This window comes from Eucalyptus grandis, chromosome 11, assembly GCF_016545825.1.
Source record: "Eucalyptus grandis isolate ANBG69807.140 chromosome 11, ASM1654582v1, whole genome shotgun sequence".
Classification (NCBI taxonomy): Eukaryota; Viridiplantae; Streptophyta; class Magnoliopsida; order Myrtales; family Myrtaceae; genus Eucalyptus; species Eucalyptus grandis.
Genome location: NC_052622.1, coordinates 47133476 through 47154190, shown reverse-complemented (window position 1 = coordinate 47154190; position 20715 = coordinate 47133476). Strand labels below are relative to the sequence as shown.

General features: G+C 40.4%; 4 protein-coding genes across 4 annotated transcripts; 2 read left to right on the top strand and 2 right to left on the bottom strand.

Moving 5' to 3' along the window:
* Window positions 1-302: 302 nt before the first annotated feature.
* Window positions 303-2322, top strand: LOC104426753 (syntaxin-related protein KNOLLE). The gene is made up of 3 exons (XM_010039901.3): window positions 303-466; window positions 705-1272; window positions 1657-2322. Exons 2-3 carry the CDS (start codon window positions 705-707, stop codon window positions 2016-2018), a joined length of 930 nt encoding a protein of 309 aa, XP_010038203.1. The 5' UTR covers window positions 303-466; the 3' UTR covers window positions 2019-2322.
* Window positions 2323-3208: 886 nt separating this feature from the next.
* Window positions 3209-7432, top strand: LOC104426752 (WD repeat-containing protein GTS1). Its single transcript, XM_010039899.3, has 8 exons — window positions 3209-3494; window positions 3689-3896; window positions 3995-4090; window positions 4467-4541; window positions 4695-4805; window positions 5449-5540; window positions 5944-6028; window positions 6889-7432. The coding sequence occupies exons 1-8, from the start codon at window positions 3334-3336 to the stop codon at window positions 7255-7257; spliced, it is 1197 nt and encodes a 398-aa protein (XP_010038201.2). The 5' UTR covers window positions 3209-3333; the 3' UTR covers window positions 7258-7432.
* Window positions 7433-7701: 269 nt separating this feature from the next.
* On the bottom strand, window positions 7702-10695 carry LOC104426751 (probable U6 snRNA-associated Sm-like protein LSm4). Its single transcript, XM_039304919.1, has 8 exons — window positions 10511-10695; window positions 10267-10317; window positions 9929-9970; window positions 9656-9752; window positions 9439-9518; window positions 8835-8874; window positions 8303-8470; window positions 7702-8020 (listed from the first exon to the last, which is right to left on the bottom strand). The coding sequence occupies exons 2-8, from the start codon at window positions 10267-10269 to the stop codon at window positions 7998-8000; spliced, it is 453 nt and encodes a 150-aa protein (XP_039160853.1). The 5' UTR covers window positions 10270-10317; window positions 10511-10695; the 3' UTR covers window positions 7702-7997.
* Window positions 10696-11717: 1022 nt separating this feature from the next.
* Window positions 11718-19992, bottom strand: LOC104426749 (DNA mismatch repair protein PMS1). The gene is made up of 12 exons (XM_039305394.1): window positions 19457-19992; window positions 18667-18990; window positions 16912-18098; window positions 16249-16261; window positions 15836-16101; window positions 15622-15748; window positions 15219-15287; window positions 14985-15058; window positions 13835-13900; window positions 13101-13204; window positions 12302-12483; window positions 11718-12058 (listed from the first exon to the last, which is right to left on the bottom strand). The coding sequence occupies exons 1-12, from the start codon at window positions 19703-19705 to the stop codon at window positions 11939-11941; spliced, it is 2781 nt and encodes a 926-aa protein (XP_039161328.1). The 5' UTR covers window positions 19706-19992; the 3' UTR covers window positions 11718-11938.
* Window positions 19993-20715: the final 723 nt, after the last annotated feature.

The following is a 20715-nucleotide window of genomic DNA, read 5'->3' as shown; positions in this document are numbered from 1 at the left end:
TGTTATATTATTGCCGGTGGGAAAATGGGTAAGAATGCTAATTTTTATTTCTTAGATTATAAATTTGCTGGTCTGGCTCCGAATATTCGGATAACACATGAAAATGAGCCGAACGGCGTTCTGAAATACTTGTAAAGAGGGTAGTGGGTCCTCCGACCCGGCCCGGTCAACACTCAACAGAGAATCCGAGGGCAATTAAATTACGCGATCGAAATCAAAATGCATCAAACCAAATAGCCGTTGAGAGATCTCTCAACGGCTAGTCCACGACGAGCCCTTTCTCTCTCTGTCTTTTGCGAATTGAAATCTGTACTCGCTCGCTCCTGATCCTGTTCCCGATTGATAAAAGCAAACGCCACATCTCCTGAACCTTCCCATCGCCTCAAATCTCTCTCTCTCTCTCTCTCTCTCTCTCTCTCTCTCAGCTGTCTCAGGTTTCTCCAGATCTTCTTCAAGTTAGGAAAAGGTAAGAGTTGCTTGCTCGTTCTCACAGGTTGAGTTGAAAAGTTTCCTCCTTTGAGCCGCAAATGATGTTTTGCTTGAGGAAATTTTAGAAACAAGCGAAACCCACTTGGCTAAAGTTGGGAACAATCCCACCTTGAAGCTACCTTCTTCACGTTTTGCCCCTAAATTCCTAAATCAGCTCCTTTTCGAAGGAATGAGTATCATGAGAAGCTAATTTCAAATGGGTTTTGTCTTTGCAGATGAACGACCTAATGACGAAATCCTTCATGAGCTACGTCGACCTGAAGAAGGAAGCCATGAAGGACCTCGAGGCCGGCCCCGACCTCGAGATGTCGGCCTCCACGACCCAGATGGACACCAACATGGGGCTCTTCCTGGAAGAGGCGGAGAAGGTGAAGCAAGAGATGGGCCAGATCCGGGAGGTCCTGTCCCGGCTCCAGGAATTGAACGAGGAGAGCAAGACCCTCCACAAGTCCGAGGCGCTCAAGTCCCTCAGGAGCCGGATCAACGCGGACATTACGGCGGTCCTGAAGAAGGCGAGGATGATACGGTCGCAGCTGGAGGAGATGGACCGTGCGAACGCGGTGAACAAGAGGCTCTCGGGATGCAAGGAAGGGACCACCGTGTACCGGACCCGAGTGGCGGTGACCAACGGACTGAGGAAGAAGCTGAAGGAGCTGATGATGGAGTTTCAGGGGCTGAGGCAGAGGATGATGACCGAGTACAAGGACACTGTGGGCAGGCGGTATTATACCGTGACCGGGGAGTACCCAGATGAGGAGGTCATTGAGAAGATCATTTCTAATGGTAAGTAAGGTCAAGGTTTTCGGATTTGATATGTGCTTGTGTTTGGGTCGAGTTCATTTAGGATTTGAATCTTATTCAGTTGATACTGCGGAAGCCTTGTCATTTGCTATAGCTGATTCTAACGATCCGGCCTAGTTGAATGGGGGGCGAGGAATTAACGTGATTTGGTTCAGTGAATGGATGAAGGACTTCTCGTGAATGATTTGATTTACTGATTCAGGCTATGCACTCTGCATTAGTCTGGTTGCTGTCTTTGATCGGGCCTTTGTTCACCTGTTTAGTTTAATTTTGTGCTGCCCTATTAAGTTTTGCATTAAAATCTTCTTAAAATATTGCTTCTTGATTGCATATGATTAACACTCGAGTACTTTTGCCGTGCATCAGGAGGCGAGGAGTATCTCAGCAGTGCAGCACAAGAGCACGGGAGAGGCAAGGTGGTGGAGACGGTGGTGGAGATCCAGGACCGATACGACGCGGCCAAGGAGGTGGAGAAGAGCCTGCTGGAGCTGCACCAGGTGTTCCTGGACATGGCGGTGATGGTAGAGGCGCAGGGTGAGAAGATGGACGACATTGAGCACCACGTGATGAACGCTGCACACTACGTCAAGGATGGCACCAAGGACCTGAGGACCGCCAAGCAGTACCAGAGGAGCAACCGGAAGTGGATGTGTTTTGCGCTGATACTTCTGCTGGTGATCATCCTGGTGATCGTGATTCCAATCGCCACCAGCTTCAGCCATTCTTGAAGTGCTAATCATCCTCGGAGGAGTTGGAGGATCTTAACGCCCCTGATCCTGGCTTCTGCCATTCTGGAAGCGTGATTGTTGTCGGAGTTTAGAGGATCCAATGCCCCGTGATCCTGTCATCCGCTTGTTTTTTTTTTTTGTTTCCTTCTCTTCTTGTAAGATCCTAAAGATTTGAAGTGATTTGGTGTTTTGCAGAGAGAAATTGGTCCTTCCTGCTGGGACTAAATGGAGTGTCCTCTGTACTGTAATTCATTCATTTTTTGTGATATGATAACTAAGAGGAAACCAATGTTCCACTCTAGCAGCTTGTGAGTTTCATCTGCACTCCTGGCTACTCACTCATTGTTCCGACTTGTTGTCCGATCACTTTGATACCGTGTCAGAATTCGATTCTTGTGGAACTTGTTTTTTGCTGCGTTTTTGGAACCCTGACCCTCTTCTTCTCCCCTCATCTACTTGCTTTCGTAGTCTCTGCAGTGCAGAACATGTAAGCTTGCTTCGTGGAGGAACTTTGCTTAGGGATTTGAGCTTAACAGAAGTCATAAATTAGTACATTTGTGGCATACAAAAAATGCATCTTTGATAAATTCTAGAAAATATGTCATGCCTATTTTCAATTTTAAGGAAAAAAGGGGAAAAAAAATTCTTGAAAATATATCACTGAAATCTTTTTTAATGTTCACATATCACCAAAATTTCAAGAAAAAAAAAGGAAGGCACTAAAAAAATTAGTACATTTGTAATAAATTTATCATAAATTAATTTTTGAATAACAAAAATCTCAAAATCGATACATTTTTGATAAATTTATCTTTCGATAGTTTCTATTAAATTTAACCATCAAATTGTTGAGTTAGATAACACGTGATAATTAAAGGTTGTACTAATTTTGGGTTTTAAGGACATGCTGACCAATTTATGATTTTTCGTGGAGACTAACGAAATGTAATATTTATGGGTTTTTATGATCAAAAAATTAATTCGAGGGTAAATTTATATTAATTTAGAATTTTTTGTGATAAAAAAAATAGTATAAATAAATTTGTTATAGATATCGGCTTGATTTTTCGTGATATCCAAAATAAAATGAAATGAAATCATTTATTACAAAAAGATTTTCTATAAGAAAAAGGAAAGCTGTTTAATCCACGGTTTGCACCAAGGTGGGAGTTTGGAGTTCCTAAGTGCGTGGGACCCCCAGCACAAATTATCAAATGCCCCCAAAACCCTAAAACCCTAAAATCTAAATCGAACTCCTCCTCGAAGCAGGCAGCTGAAACTACTAGCTGGACGGAGCTCGCGAGAGAGAGCAAAGATGGAAGATGCCATGGACATGGAAGTGGAAGTGGAAGTGGAAGCGGAAGAACACTCTCCTTCCAGCTCGAATCCGAGCGGCTCTTCCTTCCGCAGATTCGGGCTCAAGAACTCGATCCAGACCAACTTCGGCAGCGACTACGTCTTCGAAATTACTCCCAAGTGCGTAATCTCCCCCACTTGCCCCCGCTCAATTTCCCTGTTCGATTTTCTCTGAAACTCGGAAACGGTTGAAATTGAATAGTACGCGAGTCGAGAAGTGCGTAAAATTTTTGAACTTTGCGAGACGAAACGAGCTGCTGGCAATGTTAGCTTTTCTTGTGATCTAATTAGGGGTTTTAATCGATGGGTCGAAGGTTTGATTGGTCGCTGATGGGGGTATCGTTGTCGTCCAACGCGGTGAAGCTGTATTCCCCAACGACGGGTCAGTACTGCGGAGAGTGCAGGGGGCACTCCGATACCGTCAATGGCATTTCGTTCTCAGGACCGTCGAGTCCCCACGTCTTGCACTCTTGCTCTTCCGATGGCACCATCCGAGCTTGGGACACCAGGTCTTTTAAAGAGGTAGTCATGTATGTAGCTAGGAGGACATTGCTAGAAGCCGCTTACTTAGTGTTGTATTTTGTCCTAATTAGGCAGTTTTGGATAATTGAATAATGCAGGTTTCTTGCATAAGTGCCGGGCCATCGCAGGAGATCTTCAGCTTTTCGTTCGGCGGTTCAAGTGACAGTCTTCTTTCTGCTGGATGTAAATCTCAGGTTTGCCTTGTTTACTGCACATGGAGGCAATTCTTCCTGTCTCTTAAGATGAGCTTTTGCAATGCTTACTGCATGGAGAGTTTCTTCAGCTCATACAGCTTCCTCTTGGGTCATGCTTATACTTCATATATGCTTGTGATGCATTTGGCCAACGCTTTTTTCCTTCACAACCTTTTTGCACCCATTTTTCGTGTGGGGGCGGATTGCACGAACAAGTGAACTTAGAAGACCTTTGTGTTGTGGCTCGGATAGCAAGCCCTTAGACTATGTGTATAAGGATAGACTGATGGTTACGAGTTTGAGATCAACGTTGAATGTATTATGATTATCTTTAGTATACTAATTATGTTTCATCTTCTTTTGTATGTGTCACCAGATACTCTTTTGGGATTGGAGAAACAAAAAGCAGGTTGCATGTTTAGAAGATTCTCATGTGGATGATGTTACCCAGGTTTGTCCTTATGCATGCTTTGTATGTTCTTATGAGATCCGTGAAAGAATATTCGTTGTCCAAAGTATATCTCACAGGGCGTGGGCTTGTGTCATTATTTTAGTTAGTTACGTCCATTCTACCGATTTCATGCTTTTTCCTATTTTCTATTAGGTTTGCTTTGTCCCTCACCATCAAAATAAGCTTATTTCAGCTTCAGTGGATGGGCTGATATGTATATTTGATACGGCTGGAGACATCAATGATGATGAGCATATGGAATCGGTAGGTGTGGCTATTGACTTTTAGTATTTCATAAACTTGGACATTGGTGTGGGATTGATTTTCGTGTATATAAGCAGCATAGTTTGTTTAAAATATTTAAGTTGGGTGAAGGTTGATTTGGTTAGCATTTGATGCCTGGGGTTATAGACAATGCAAAATGTACATAACCCTCTACAAGAAAATTTGGCAGTGGATGCTTAGTGATCTTGGGTTTGAATTTTATTTGGTTACTAACTTTTGTTCAATACAATGTAACGAGTCATAAGATAGTGCTTGTTCTAACCCAAATGGAGATAATATAATCTTAGTGCATGGAATGAACATGTTGCTACTGGCTATATGGTATGAAACACAATTTGGGTTTATTGCTAGTGTTAAAGGAGTTAACTATTATACTTTGATTTAGGTGTGTTTTCCTATTACCTCTTTGTTAGTTGGCTATAGTAGAATTCTGTTTTTTGGCATAGAAGAAGACCAAGAAAGGCTTGAGCTTTTTGGTGTTATTCTCCTTTTGCATTGCTCTTCTGATTTTTATGCACTCTGAAGGACCCAAATTTTGGCACCATCTAATTAAATGCTTGATCTAGAATGCTATAGTTCGGCGAATTTCTTTTACTAAGTCTATCTTTGTATATTTGTTTAGGTGATTAATGTGGGAACTTCAATTGGCAAAGTGGGGATATTTGGACAGACATTTGAAAAGCTCTGGTGTTTGACACATATTGAGACCTTAAGGTATTGATTTTCTTTTTTATGAGCAGTGAGAGCTTCCATTAGTCCTTTAGAAATGGTTTTGTTGGATTATTAATTATTATTGTTAGGATAAGCTGAATCATATCACTTTATGTTGAGTTCACATCTATCTAAAGAGGGTGTACGAATAGAAAAACAATAGACTAGGCATGATTTAGGCACGTAAAGTTCAAGTTCGAATCTCATGGACAACATAAGAGTTATTTTTATATCAACCTCTTGTAAGTAGGCATCTAAATGCAATAGCTTTAAAAGACATCTTTTATGGTCAAATGCACAAAATCTCATGGGAGACGTTGTTTTGAGTCCTATAGTGATCAAATATGTTGACTTGTCATTTGAATAAGCTGTTTTGCATATTTACTTCTAATTATTGCCTCTATAGTGTTTGGGACTGGAAAGAGGGAACAAATGAAGCCAACTTTGAAGATGCCCGAAAATTAGCATCTGATAGCTGGTCACTAGATCATGTAAGATTCCCTTTTTCTGAGCAGTCTCTCTTTCACTCTTTTATAATATACTCAAATGGTAGCATTTTAAGAGCTGGAGCTGTGGTCTAGAAAGCAACACTTGCCAGAAATGTAGGATGTGGAGCAAAGCTCAATCCGGAAGAAACTTATTATTGGGATGATGAGTCAAAACTATGATTCTTTTTGGCTCCCATTAGGCAAATGATGTTGCACATTAGGCTCATCTGTTTCATGAAACATTAGCTGACAAATATATTTCATGTTGAACGTGATTCTTTGCCAGGCTACATAATGTCATTAATACTGATGATCCTTTTCATCATTTGGTCTTCTGAACTTTGTTGCAATGGAGCAAACTTTAAAGTGTTCATCTTTGATTTACTTTCTGAATACTTGGATACGGTTCCACTTTATTTCTGCTTTATTCTATTGCTTGCTTTTCACTAAATCTCTATTGAAGGGAGAAGAATGCAATCTTAATACATGGGAATTCACAGAATGTGAAAGGACAGAGAGATTAAAGTACTAGAAAATGATCTAAAGCATGAACACAGAAGATGCTATCTAGAAGAAAATCAATTCAAGCTTCCACTGATTTGTCTATGATGGAAATGCACCCCCCATCATTTCACATCTAGTACCCTTGGTTCTTTTCAGCCCTAGATCTAGAGAAAAAATAGTGGCACATTCCTATGGTGGAGCTTGTCACATTAGTTTTGGTTGATGTATCCCTGCCTGATTTACGTCTTCTGTAGCTGGAATCATATTAGACAAATATCGAGTCTGGGTATAATCTTTGCCTGTCTGAACTTACGCGAGGTGGACTTTATTTTCTTATCCTGTTTATCCTGTCTTTGCAGATTGATTATTTTGTTGACTGTCACTCAGCTGAAGAAGGTGAAGGTTTGTGGGTGATTGGTGGCACAAATGCCGGGACTTTAGGATACTTCCCTGTAAAGTACAAGGGAGGGGCAGCAATAGGATCCCCAGAGGCCGTTCTTGGAGGTGGCCACTCGGATGTGGTTAGGAGCGTTTTGCCTATGTCGGGCATGGCAGGGACAACTTCCAAAACCCGAGGCATTTTTGGATGGACGGGTGGCGAGGATGGTCGCTTGTGTTGCTGGCTTTCTGATGACTCTTCCGCTACAAGCCGATCGTGGATGTCAAGCAATCTGGTCTTGAAGTCATCGAGAAGTCACCACAAGAAAAATAGGCACCGACCTTACTAGTTTTTTTGTCAGATTTGCTTGTTTTATTTCCATGTATCAAGCCGCATCAATGTTTGTCGCTGCAATTAACATGTGTGCAGTCGACCCGTATTTGATTGATTTTTTGTAATACATTACACAGCGACCCGTGTTCTGTATTATATTTCCCCCATCATTCTATTACCTTTTAGCAGGATGAATTTGTCTTGGATTCTTGAAGATGGTCTCTAGCTTTAAAAGCATTAATCAATATGAAGCCGTTCAAATGCCAAGATAAAAAATATGAGGAAACAAAATCTAGTTTTTACCGATAAAAGTAGGTAATATCTCTCTAACGCCGTGTGCAACCTAATAACAGAGCACTCACTGTTGAATACGCTATTCTCAAGTTGAGGACCGATCATCTCTGTAAGTACCAACTTTATAATGTCAAACACGACTAGAAGTCATTCAACAGTAGCGACATCAAAATGTCAGTTTAGCAATACTGCAATACTGATAACTTGATCGAATCATTAAAACATGTTTTGCTCAAATGTTTAATTACTTGAAAGAGAGATGTAACACGTAAAGGAAAGAAACCCCAAAATCTTGTACAACATCGATCGAATCTGCCCCCTAGACACCACCTTTACTAGGATCAATCCCCAAGAACGAGAAATCAGAATAACTCAAGCTGAACATTTCACATAAATTTTGGGCTCATAATGCCTAAAAAAAAACGCAGCAAACTTGCCCAACTTGCAACATCTTTTGTTTGTTCAGCCACGGCCTCGCCCTCCTCCTGTCACAGCAAAGCAGAATCCTTAGTATCTATACTGTAGAATTCTTTACCTAATAGATAGGCTTAAGTGTTGCCAATAGGCAAATTCGGCCTCCTGATTCAACTCATAAGTCATAACATACAGTTCAACATAAAAAATCGCTGCTAAATCCAACCATCTTGTATAACCTTTCATATTATGCTTTTAGTCAGACACAAGGATACACATATAAGTCTCATTGTCATTTTTATTTTGTTTCTTTTATTTTTTACCCATCCAAACACAAGAATGGTAGATCATACCTCTGTTTCCACTTCCCTTCCCGCCAGGTCCACCTTTGCCTCGGCCTCCGCCAGCACCCTTGCTGCCCCCATCCTCAAGCCCACGCCCAATTCCTTTAGCTGGCCTTCCACCAGGACCATCCTCTCTGCTTCTTCCTCTTCCACGCCCGACACCAGGTGGCTTTCTATCTGTACGAAGAAATGCAGACAAAGTTAAAGCAATCTCACTTTGTTTTAAAATCAACACCAGCAATATAGCAGGCAAATTTTCTAAGCAAAGTATTTCAGAGAAGAGTCTCTAGAGCAACTTTTAGAGAAGATAGGCACAGAGCATGCAGAATGGGTTTATCTAGAATACCGGTGTTTAGCGCAGTCCTAGACAAGAATCTTGCAGAATTCAGACTAAAGCTTTCGGCATCAAATCAATTAAGGACCAATTTGCATGTTCATATAAAAAATAAAACAAACAATTAAGCCTGGCGGGAGTACTTAGTTCTTCACTTGTCTAGGTTTCATTTAGGAAATGTAAACTTCCTAATTAGCTGAAACATACCTGAGCGACTCTTGGTTTCTTCCTGCACTTTATCAATTACCTGTAAGGAAAATCAAACTAGTCAGGTGACAAAAGTATATAAAACAAATGCAACAAACAAGTACAGACAAAGCCAGTAGGTGTAGTCAATGTTTGTTGAAAAGATCTTGGGCAATCAGTTGAGAACCCCAAAATAAAAGCACAAAACCACTAATGATAGCTCAGGAAAAATTCAGGTACTCTTGCATTCAGTCCAATTCTTACCCTTAAAGAGGATTTGTTATTCTATTAGAAACTTGCACATTGTACATGTGAAAAAGCCTAGCAGTCATTAGGTAACTGATGAACTTAAACTAATGAGCAACCCATAGTATCATGTATGAAGATATTTGGATCATCCAAGTAGCCTTCAAGGCAATAGATATCTGTCCACGATAAGCTATAAATAACTAGACAAGACCATGGCAATAATCCATGCAATATATATCACTTTTGCAACTCCTCTAGTGTAAAACAAACTTACATGCTGGCACGATATCATGATAAATGAAAACTACGAGGGCTAAACCTGACATCAGTTAAACACATATCTTTCCACACTTCAAGAACTTTGAGGCACACTTACCTCGTCAGGAACTCGGAGATACTTAATTGTATTTCCCCGGATATAGCACTCAGGCATTCGCCAAAATCTATCTCCATCCTGCGGAGTAAATCAGGATATCATACGATTTAGATTTCTCCTCTTGAAAGTTGAAAGGCGAGAGGATGAAACATATATCCCAAAAAAGAAGGAAAGTTTAAGTGATCATGAGTCCAGCAGGTTGAGGTTGTAAATTACTTTGAGGTACAAATGACTTCACGGAGATGGATGTTCATCCAAGTATCGCAGTTGACCAGATGTCCATTGTAAGTCTCTCCATTCTTCAGCTCCACCAACTGTCAAGAAGCCAAATCCTATTTTACTTAGGTCCATCTCAAAGCATGATATGGGTTACACAAACTCCAGCAGAACGCTGCACATTCCAAGTGCAAACACACAATCTGAGCGCGCGCATGCGAGAGAGAGAGAGAGAGAGAGAGAGAGAGAGAGAGAGAGAGAGAGTCATTCTTACCATAGGGTGGCCTTGCGCAGTCTTGAGTAGAGAAAGCGGAAGCTGCAAACATCAAGCGACCACATATGAGAATTCAAAACGACATATTCCTTAACTTCTGCACTACTATAAACCCTCTGGTCGCCAAGAGTCACCGAGCAAGACACAAACTTTCGACCACCAAATTGCTCATCCTCAATCCCTCGAAACGTCGAACAGAGCTTCAAGCCGACAAACAGAACAAGAACCGAAAGGAAGGGTAAAAAAAAAAAAAAGGCTACAAAATCCCACATTCTCTATCAACTCAATTCACTCGGCAGCGAAACGAAGGACGAACAAGAAGAGCGAAGCGCACGTACCATGTTTTACCGCGGCAAAAGATCGAACACCCGACGAGGAAAAAATAAGACCTGCCAAAGAAGAACCCAAAAGTCAGAGAAGGCACACAAAGCTCTCGATCAAATTCAAGGGAAAAGCCGTCATATCAAAGATCGGAAGGGGAGAAACCCTAAGCGTTCTTCAGGAAATCGCCATAAAAGGCGAGAGCTTGATGGGGGGAGCAGCTTAAACCCTAGAAACCGACACCGAGGGAAGAAGACATACCTTCGAAACAAGCGAGGCTCCGCACTTTTCTTCGATCTTTTCTCTTCCTCCTTTTTTTTGGCCCTCCTCCTTCGATCTCTCTCGCTTCGAAAGAGAGAGAGGAGAGAGAGATCAAAGTGAAGACACCTTCCCTTTTTTCCCCTTTTTTTTTTCCCACTAACTTTGATTTGACTGGAATGACTCGAACGCAGCTGGAGACGCTGGGGAAAAACAGATGAAGAAAATCTAATAAATCAGCCGGAAAAAAACCGAAAATTTATTTCCTGTTTTGAAATTTTTCTCCGAATGTCTAGAAATTTATTTCCTTTTCTTTAGGTACCTCAAATTTGCCCCAAAGTTTTATAATATTTTTCCCATTTAAGTTTATAATATTTTTCGTTCATTTAAGTTATCACAATTTTTAATGTCATTGACAATTTATCTTGCCCAAAACTCTGCACCTTGTCCAGATCTGATGATTGCCATAGCACCCTCATGATAAAGGGCATGATGGCCTTGGGGCCATTGGAGGGCATTCATAGTCTTACTAGAAGCGAGCAAGGCAGTTTTCCCCAAATCCAACGAGGGTCTTTTATGCTCTTCCCCGAGAGGGGCAAGGGCGCAATGGCCCTAGGAAGGCCAGCACAACCTTGCCGATGGCAAGCGAGACGGTCTCGATGCAATGGCCCTCACTCAAGGCCTTTGTCGTCCTGCTAGTCGAGTGCAAGACTTATGCGATTGGTGTACCCAAAAATAAAAGAAGGAAAATACAAAATAAAAAATAAAAGTTTTAAAAATAAATAACTAATTCCATGTAGGATAATTCTTTGGAAGCAAAATTTAAGCAAGCGAAAAAAAAAAATTATTAGCTTTTAAGAAATCACAACCAATATCTTCAACTAATCATTTCATGGACCACCTACCGATGGAAAAATTCGCGTAAACTAATAATTTTATTTTATCCCGTTTAAATAGTCTTGTATATGCAAACTGCACTTTTGCTATTCTTGTTTTACTGAAACTCTCTTTTCAATCACTCCTAGATTTTTCTATCTAGCTAATTTTAAAACTAATGGCGAAATACAATTAACTAACGAAATCAGGAGATTAAATTGTTATAATATCAATCAGGAACTTTACACAAATGTACACTGCTGACAACAGTAAAATGTTTAAAATTAAGGTAAAAGGCCGCTGCTAAAGTTCAGATCATCGCAAATCCCACCCGCAATTAAATTCATTTACACTCATTTTGATATCAATAAACTCCCTCCTCATTAAGGGAATCAAGAATTCTGAAGACAAGATTTATACAACAATTGCACGAACAACTTCCCATCCATCATCGTCTGGCAGCTAATAGAGTGCCGCCCACGGTCAGATCGTCGCATAAGTTACAAGGCTTGGTTATGCCAGTTCACAGCAACATCATGCGATGAATCGTCAAAACTAAGAAGAGTCTTCATCTGACCTTTTGCAAACCGTTGCCAAGTCGACCAAATGACGCATGGTCGGCCTTCCATGGGGGCAGTTCCAAGGAGACTTGAGATCTGCCAAATGTTCAAGTATCTGCACCAATAGCAAACCAATTATATATCACTGTCATTTTGTCATCAGCGGTTAGGCAACAAAAGTCCCATGGAAGACCACATAGGAAGTTCGTAGCCCAGAGGAAGCGCATTTGCGCAAGACTTTTGCATTAAATCGTGCTGGATGACTATTCCAGATAGTGGAATCATCTAGCCATCGAAGGTCAAGAGCTTCACCAGAGGGGCAAAATATCCATTAAAGGCAAAATGACATGTCAATCACCTTTTGCATCTCACTTTTTCCGAGAGGATCTCCAATCATGACAGAGGATCTACATGCCCGTGATGCCAGCATCGCACGAACTCTAGATGGGCATACAGAACTGATGGTGTCCGATCTGTAAGAACCAAGTATCGAGCATTCCCCTTGGCTGTCAGCGAGAGTGGAGATCAGGTCTTTGACATCTGTTTACAAAGAAAATCGGTATTCTATATCTTGAGTAGAGTAATTTCAGCTGCCACAGAAGTATCTGCAGAGTTGACTTTCTGGACGGAATGTGGAAGTCTACAGTGTAGTTGCATATGCTTATCTGCTTATCAAATGATGCTCTTGGGATCATAAAGATGAGATGAGATTTTATAAGTTATCATTATCTAGAAAGAGATGGACCTAAATTGATATTTTAATCCAAGGTGACAAGGATGATCAGCCCTTGTTCTTTTATCTCGAGATAAGTTCTTTGTAATGCTTTCCACTTGCATTCTAGAGGCATGGTTTAAATCACCGAAAAAGGTTAAGCAGCAAAATTTTGACCTTCCAAGACCACGATACAGAAGGAACCTGGCATACTTAAAGTCATTTTCAGTGTTACCTTTCATCAAATAGCATATGATTTGTCAGCCAAAACTAAGGACATGTATAATCTTCTTATGCAATAATTCCATGTCCTGTATGAGTGTCCAGATAGTATAGCTTTGACTTAATAACTAAGAAGTTATCAGATTGATGCTCAACACAAAAGCTTGACTGAACATTCTGTAATTATCATTGCCTTGAAAGAGGGAATCTAAAGAGGAAGTACCTTCTACTCCGAAGGTTATGTTTTTACTGAAGGGAATGGCTGTTAGTCTAAAATGGCATCCTGGTGGAGCATGTGGATCTTCTTCCAGAACAAAACCATTCTTCCTGACGTTTATCAAAGACACAAATGTCATGTCACCATGAAACAAAACACTGCAAGTTAAATGCACCACAAAGTTGTGGTGTGGAGTAGAATCACCAGATATGGAATGCTCACACAAATGACAATGAAATTTGTAATTCCACTTGCTAGTTGTCTAAGGACTTAATCATCACCCTAGAAATAGGATAGCGGACTACAAGTGTAGTTATGAGTAATGATAAAAGACATTGCCACTAGAATGTTATGTTGCTAGTTGTATGTGCCAACCGCAATTGTCAAAATATGAATTATTTCAATAAAGCATTTCCTCGATACTTTTTTCTTTTCAAATTAGCCTGCTTGAGTCCAAGGAACCATCCTCAGCATTCTTAATGTCTTCAAAACGCCTCTTATTACCTGAAAACCTAGCATTATGAGTTCCAAAACAGCATTGTCAAGATGGTTACAGGAAGCCGTGGAATTTTGAGGGAAGAAAGAACCTAGGAACTCTTTTTAGCTGACAAATTATTCTTTTCATTCTCCTGCAATCCTCTATCACAAGCTTTGCTTTTCTATCTTGATGATGCTCGTGACTTGGTGGCAAAGATGAAAATTCTGGTAACTGTGTAAAAACAATCAGATGAAGATTGCACCTGATTGTGTCCATATGCATTGATGCTACTACTTCTTCTTCAGGAGATAACTCCAATCTTAAAGGCCTACATATACAGTTTAGAGTAAAATCAAAACTTGAATTTCTATATTCCAATAAAATGTTTCATATCACTCAGAAAATTAACTCAATCAAGTAATTCAATCCTAAAACCAAGTCCAAACTTTGAAGTATGGTATATACACAACTGTTTTCTGCCCAAGTAACTTACTTCTTTAAGCATGGCATATGGAAAGCACGTAGAGAATGGCATTAACACAGACATTTGCATCTACCTGCTTATCACGCACACAGCAAGGTCAACACAAGTATTGCCAAATGATTCCAAGAGCGTGCAGATATAGTAGCTATGTCAGCTCCTTGAACATGTATAACCACACTAGCTGAACATTTTGTTAGAACATAGAGAAGTTCTGAGTATGTTGTTCAGCCGTCTTCTCTTAATAAACAAGATAAAATCCCCAAACGAAAACCATGGAAAATGAAGCTAAGATACTGCTAGATTATTTTGGCATGCATAAAGACCACTAATGTCAAACCTTTAAGCCTTGAACAATGAAAACAGACGCTTTGCATCACTATAATTTCATGATACCTGTATCTTTTAACTGATCATTATTTGGGAAAAAAGACACATCTTGGAGGAAATCCTAAGACAACAGACCTGAGCAGCTTCTTCCATGTTTTCTTAATAAGGAGAAACCAACACTTGGCATTTACAACAGGAAATGATGTAATGATACTGAAAGCATGGAATTACATTAATAACTGACTCTGTTCACTAAGTAAAGTCATCTCAGAGCATTTCTGAGAGTCAAAACTTCGAAGATAAATTTTCAGGTATGGCCAGGGAACGACAAACTGACACATCCAGCCAAAGAGAAAAGGCTGCAAAATATGGAAAAAATTTCCCAATAGACTCTTCAAGGATAATTTAAATGCAAGATACAGTTCACTACTTGATCAAAGTGTTCTGAAAGAAGAAAAGAGTAGCAAAACCAAAATAGATGCCCCAAATCAGTGTCTTATATGGCCTTGATAATAAAATCCAAGCAAATCTAGATTTGAAGAAGTGTTAGGTATAGGTCAATAATTAATAAACTCAATGAAGCAGATATTAAGCTCCTCACCTAAGTAAAGGCTGTTGTTTCAAGATGGTGGAATGACAGAGACGCTCAAAATTAAACTTCTCATCTGCAGCATGCTGCAGAGAAAAGAGACTTGGATCACTCATCCATCTTAGCTTAAGCGGTCGTATGAAAATTGCAGGAAAGATGCAACAAAAGCTCATCATTTGGCCAAGAAGGAAAGAAAATTTAGATAACTGAGGCAGAATTAAGCTCCAAAACAATGTTTGAATTTACCTGATCCACTATAAATAAGTCTTCATCTAACTTGCCAATGATAAAACCAAGGTTGAATTGCCCAATTACCTGCAGAATGAAATACACAGATAACAGTGTTAATGTACAAGAGCTGCTACAAAGATTGACATAATTGAGCAATTGATGGTAGCTAATACACTTTTCATTACGTGTGCTTACTATATCTCCACTGGGGTTTACAGACAAGGAAGTGGCCAGTTGCCACACATGAGAAGCAAAACCTCAGTTCAGTCATCACACAGTAAAAGGGGACCCAGAAAAGAACAACGACCATGTCTCCTACAACACTATGCTATCCCAGTTCACTTAAGCAAATCTCAGGAAAACATGCAACCTGATGCTCAAACATTTTGATGTTCATGACAAATATATGATTTATGACCTGCATTTGACGAAAATCTTCTTTCCTAAAACATATTTCCAATTCCTTTGTTGCTGCAGCTAAAGCCCTTGCTTTTCGCTCCTCATTGTCTGGCTGAGAAAGCTCCAATGTTGCAGCGGTATACTGTCTGTCAATCAGCAGCGGCAACTTCTTTTTGTCAGAAACAGAATGAAATTTTGGCTATCAGTCCTATCACAAAAGTAAAATTGCAGACCTTTTTGACTTCACACTCCTACATCTATAACCCCCTGACTGCAATCTGGAGAGCCTCATCTGTCGTCTTGTCTGTAGCTCTTGAAAAGAAAATTGCAAAGAAGAAAACATCCTTTCATTAGGCAAAGGCATCTGAGTATCTAATATGGATCCAGAAGCTAGAAAAGAGGTATCTGATGCACCAAGATCTTCTGCCAAACTGTCATTGTCCTTGCTGATTAAACCTTCCTCAGCGAGAGGCAATACTTTCTCCTGATCCACTAATACCTATAAGAGGTAGAGAATATGAAATGAAATTCAAAAACTGACAATTGAATCACTAGAAAAATGTCATCATTAAATGAGTTGGCTACAAATTATTGTCACGAGAGAAGGCTACATCAAAGTATGCTTCTAGTTGCAGAAAATGCCAACCAATTTGCTTTGCCTGGAGAGTATAGCAGTCAGTAAAATAGAAGGGATGCATATTACCAACAATCTCTATTTATTGAGGGAATAAAATTACTAGCTGGTTACAATTCCAGCAATTACCAACTCTCTTCAATTAAGGCTGGTTTGTGTGCACCAAATAATAAATTCAAGAAGCAATTTATGGCCTAAATTGAGTCCAACAGGCGTGACCAATCAAAGTGCTCCTGAAAAATGGGTTGAACCATACACACAGAAGCAATTCCAGACTTAAGCCAACAACACCAGTTAAATGATGTTTAAACATGAATGACATATGGATACTCATTGTAGCAAGCAGACCACTTCTCTTCTTTCCAATTGGATAGCAATTCACATAATTCATTTGCTCATTCTCATTCTTGTTTTCCATTCATCTTAAATCTATAAGATTCTTTTGCCATAGGACTCAAAGCATTTTATTATAGCATCACAGCATGCCTATTAGTCCCCAAATACATATTTTGACAAAAACATGGCACAATGCTTAATGTGATTGATTTATAGCATGGTTCATTTTCTACCATGGTTGTGTATATTTGCATTCACTTTCGGGCGACAGGAGAACACCCAAAGAGCTTTTGTCTGGTATTGAAACTAAGTTCAATTAAATAAAAACCTGTCACGTACCTCGTCAAGCTGTCCCTTATTGAAGCTGCCATCAGGAATATCAATTTTTCCAGAGATTTCTTTTTCTGATGCTTGGAGGGCACAAACTCAATTTCTTCATCAGAAACATTAATTTGTTCATGCTTAGCTGAACAACTTATGCCAACGGAGTGTATTTCGGAATGGTCTTTCTCCAGTGGAAGACAAAGTGCATGATTTCTCAAGACAGGCATCTCAGATAGTGCAGAGATACTGTTCTCATGTTTTCTCTTACTCACAGTAACGAAATTTTTAAGTGATGACTGAATACAGCTCGAGCGACTATGAGAATCTCTTTGAGCAATTGGATTCTCAACTGAACCTGATAGGTTTTGAGAATTTTGTTTAACATTGATGCCTTTGTGGTGGGTCTTCATTGCGTTTTCATTAACATAATTAAACTTATCAAGACTGTGAGGTTTCAGAGTGAAGTCCCGACTAACTAATTTATCATCTTTATGTTTATTCAATCCTTCCAGTACAGGGGAGGCCTGAATTTCACCTCTCACTTGTCGAGGGGAAACATCTTCATCTGCAGCATGCTCAACGACAAGATCTCTCTTATTATGGTCTTCCTCCAACGCTGATTCTTTAATCAATGGATAAGATTTATCATCAGAAGGATCCATCCTCAAGCCATCCACTTCCCTTGAAGGATCCTCGACCTTGTTAACACAAAAGCTTGCATTGCATGAGGAATAGATCTGCTGCAAACCCTCCCTTAGGGCATGTAATATGGAGCTTTCATCAGAAAAAAATATTTTCCTTTTGTCAGGGGTTACATTAACATCACAAGCTCTTGTTGGAACAGTGAAGTTCATTACTGCAACGGGATACTGCTTTGAGTTTGCACCTTTATATAACTCATTGACAAGCTTGCTTACTTTAGGCATATCAACCGGTCTTCCATTCACGAAAAAGAATTGTCTATCTCCCAAGTTGCGTCCACTACCCTGTCCAGGCTTGGAAAGAAAACCCTCAACTGTACAATCACCTGAAACACTAATTGTCACAGGCTCTAGGCATTTATATGTATTCATTCCAAACACTGTTATGATGTTATCTTTGAGAGAGCCACTTCCTTGTGTTTTAAGCACGACAGACTTTGCATTTCTTCCGGTTGTGTTGGTGCAAACAATCCGAACTCCCTTGGCAATAAGAGCGTAGGCCTGCAAATCAAAGTTATTGATGGAAATGCAAATTTTCTAATTAAACTCCTAGGATAATTTATAAGGATGCTGAAGCTGGACCGAAGAAATAACAAAATTTCATCCTTCAAATGCTAAACCTAAGAACTTAAATATATAATGATACAGCAGGATAACATAGCGGCAGACGTGTGATATACCGAATCTCCCATAAGATAATCAGAGTCTAAGTGCAACTTGAACCATAAACCCCCCCCCAAAAAAAAAAAAAAAAAAAAAAAAAAACTAATTATACAAAGAAAACCACTTGTCAAGAAAGCCTGCAAAAATCAATACCGACGAAAAGATGCACCTAGTTTCCCACACAATAACCTAACAAACTACTATGATCCAAATCAATAAGTTCAGATTTAAAAAAAATGGTAGAACATGTATAGATATTGAGCTTGCCAATTAAGCAACGGTGTGATACTCAGCAGATTTAAAGTATGTAGCCAAAGATAATCAGGGGCAAGATGGTATTGAAGGATATTTTACCATATCAAAAATAATATAACTTGGTTTGTGAAAGCTAATATGAAACACTCACATTCATTAAAGATATCAATCTCCCATATTCTTTACGGATATTGCGGCTAAATTCTTTGCTTCGCACTGGCAGATTCGAGAACAGCTTTTTGACAGTAACTGTCGTCCCAACTTTACGCGCTGTCTTCTTTTCAGCAATTAGTAAACCCGAGTGGTCAAAAGTCAAGTGCGTGGCAACCGACTCATTTTTCGTCCTTGTCTCAACTGTTAAATCACCTAAGGCACAGAGGGAGCTCAATGCCTCACCTCTAAAGCCGAAAGTCGTCAACGACTGAAGATCCGGAAAATCGGCTAGCTTGGAGGTGTGATGTTTAATGGCAAGAACCTGCATTGATCAAGGACAAAGCCAATATTAAGCAAAGTCTTGATGAAAGACCAGAAAAAAGGCTAAAAATCAAGCGCGAAATTAGTTGCGGGAAATCCACTACATTGGGAAATAGGATTCGAACTTTGCCGCTCCCCACCAAACAAGTTGAGCTTTTTCAAGTAATCAGAAACTACCGTCCTGCTTTCAGTAAGCCACATTCTCTTTTCTTATTTCCTTATTCATCCTTATTCATCCGCCCTTATTTCCTTCTACCGATCATCATAAATTTTAGAGCAATCACATCCACGTTCAGTTCAACATCATTGCCCTACGGTACGATGGCGATCGAGGATCAGAACGGATGCCATTCCAGCATCGACTGAGCTAGGAACCAATACGCCCTGACCACTCGCTCACTATTGCACACGCGAAGCGTCCGCACATATCCCGACAGGCACGCAGCCTCGACGGAGCAAAAAAATACCTTGAAGTTGCTCGGCGAGATGCCGCAGCCGTTGTCGACGACCTGGAACCACTCCTGCCCGTACTCCTTGAGGGCGATCTCGACGCTGGTGGCGCCGGCGTCGAGGCTGTTCTCGACGAGCTCCTTGACGGCGGAGGAGAGGTCGAGGATCACCTGGCCGGCGCATATCCGGTGGACGGCGCTCCTGTTGATGGGCCGAATGGCGGGAGGAGGAGGAGAGGGAGGAGCCTCCGGCGTCTCCGCCTCCATCGAAGGGGAGGCGGCGGGAGGGGGGAGAAACGGAAGCCCTAATCACGCGAGCGTCGGCGCCGCGCCTCTCGCCGTCGGAGGGGCGGCGTGAATCGGTGCGGAGATAAACGGAAAGGCGCCGATTCCACGGAGTTAGCAATCGAACGAACGGGACTGAAGAATACCGCGAGCCGGAGAGAGTGACGGAGTAGGAGTTCTGCGTTCGCGGCGGGTTTTGCCGCCAAAACTGATGGGTGTCCGAGCGGTGGTAAATTCGTAAATACGAAGCGCCGGTGAGCCCGTAATTGGAATGGGATAATTACCAAAATTCTTCCTACCGAAATATAGTCTCGCATCACTTGAAGATGGCCCTCAAATCGTGTGGGTTGGACTTACTTACATTTCCCCATCACTTAATAATAATTCTTACCAATTTTGATAAAAAGTCATTGACGCATACGATTTTTATAAATTTTTATATTATTTTCTTTTTCTATTTCCTTCCATTAGCCTTAATCGGATTAGGCAAGATTTGTCTTTGCCCACACAAGGGTTGCCCTTGTCACCCGACCCTTGCTAAATCCGGCAAGAGTGACGTGATTGTTGGTAAAGAGAAAAAGAAAAAAAAAAAACTTGAAATTTTGTGTATATTATTTACGCTAGCGTCAATAATGCCAAGTAAAACAGCCGGTTACTAGATCGTCGCATTAGCAATTTTTTTATAAAAATTAAGACTAAATTGACAATTTATAAAGAAATTTAAGATTAAATTGACATCATTGAATAGTTTATAATTAAATTAATAAAATATCAAAAAGGTTTAAAATTAAATAATTTATATAATTAAAATATTTACAATTAAATTTGCCACAAGTGAATGGCATACGCACAATCACTGGAATGTGGTTTCTCGCGTGAAAAAGCACGACCCTTGCTGATTATTCATTACTAAGTCCCACGCATGGTCAAAGAACGACTAATTAACAAGAGAGAAAATACAAGTTACTCAGAATAGGGATGGAAGAGGTCAG

Coding starts and splice junctions, on each gene's coding strand:
- LOC104426753 (XM_010039901.3), top strand. CDS start 705: ATGAACGACCTAATGACGAAATCCTTCATGAGCTACGTCGACCTGAAG. Junction 1,273..1,656: donor TGAGAAGATCATTTCTAATG/GTAAGTAAGGTC, acceptor GCCGTGCATCAG/GAGGCGAGGAGTATCTCAGC.
- LOC104426752 (XM_010039899.3), top strand. CDS start 3,334: ATGGAAGATGCCATGGACATGGAAGTGGAAGTGGAAGTGGAAGCGGAA. Junction 3,897..3,994: donor ACACCAGGTCTTTTAAAGAG/GTAGTCATGTAT, acceptor TGAATAATGCAG/GTTTCTTGCATAAGTGCCGG. Junction 4,091..4,466: donor CTGCTGGATGTAAATCTCAG/GTTTGCCTTGTT, acceptor ATGTGTCACCAG/ATACTCTTTTGGGATTGGAG.
- LOC104426749 (XM_039305394.1), bottom strand. CDS start 19,705: ATGGAGGCGGAGACGCCGGAGGCTCCTCCCTCTCCTCCTCCTCCCGCC. Junction 15,059..15,218: donor ACTTATTTATAGTGGATCAG/GTAAATTCAAAC, acceptor TTTTCTCTGCAG/CATGCTGCAGATGAGAAGTT. Junction 13,205..13,834: donor ATGCATATGGACACAATCAG/GTGCAATCTTCA, acceptor GATAAACGTCAG/GAAGAATGGTTTTGTTCTGG.
- LOC104426751 (XM_039304919.1), bottom strand. Junction 8,471..8,834: donor AGAAACCAAGAGTCGCTCAG/GTATGTTTCAGC, acceptor TTCTTCGTACAG/ATAGAAAGCCACCTGGTGTC. Junction 8,021..8,302: donor GAAGGGAAGTGGAAACAGAG/GTATGATCTACC, acceptor TTGCTGTGACAG/GAGGAGGGCGAGGCCGTGGC.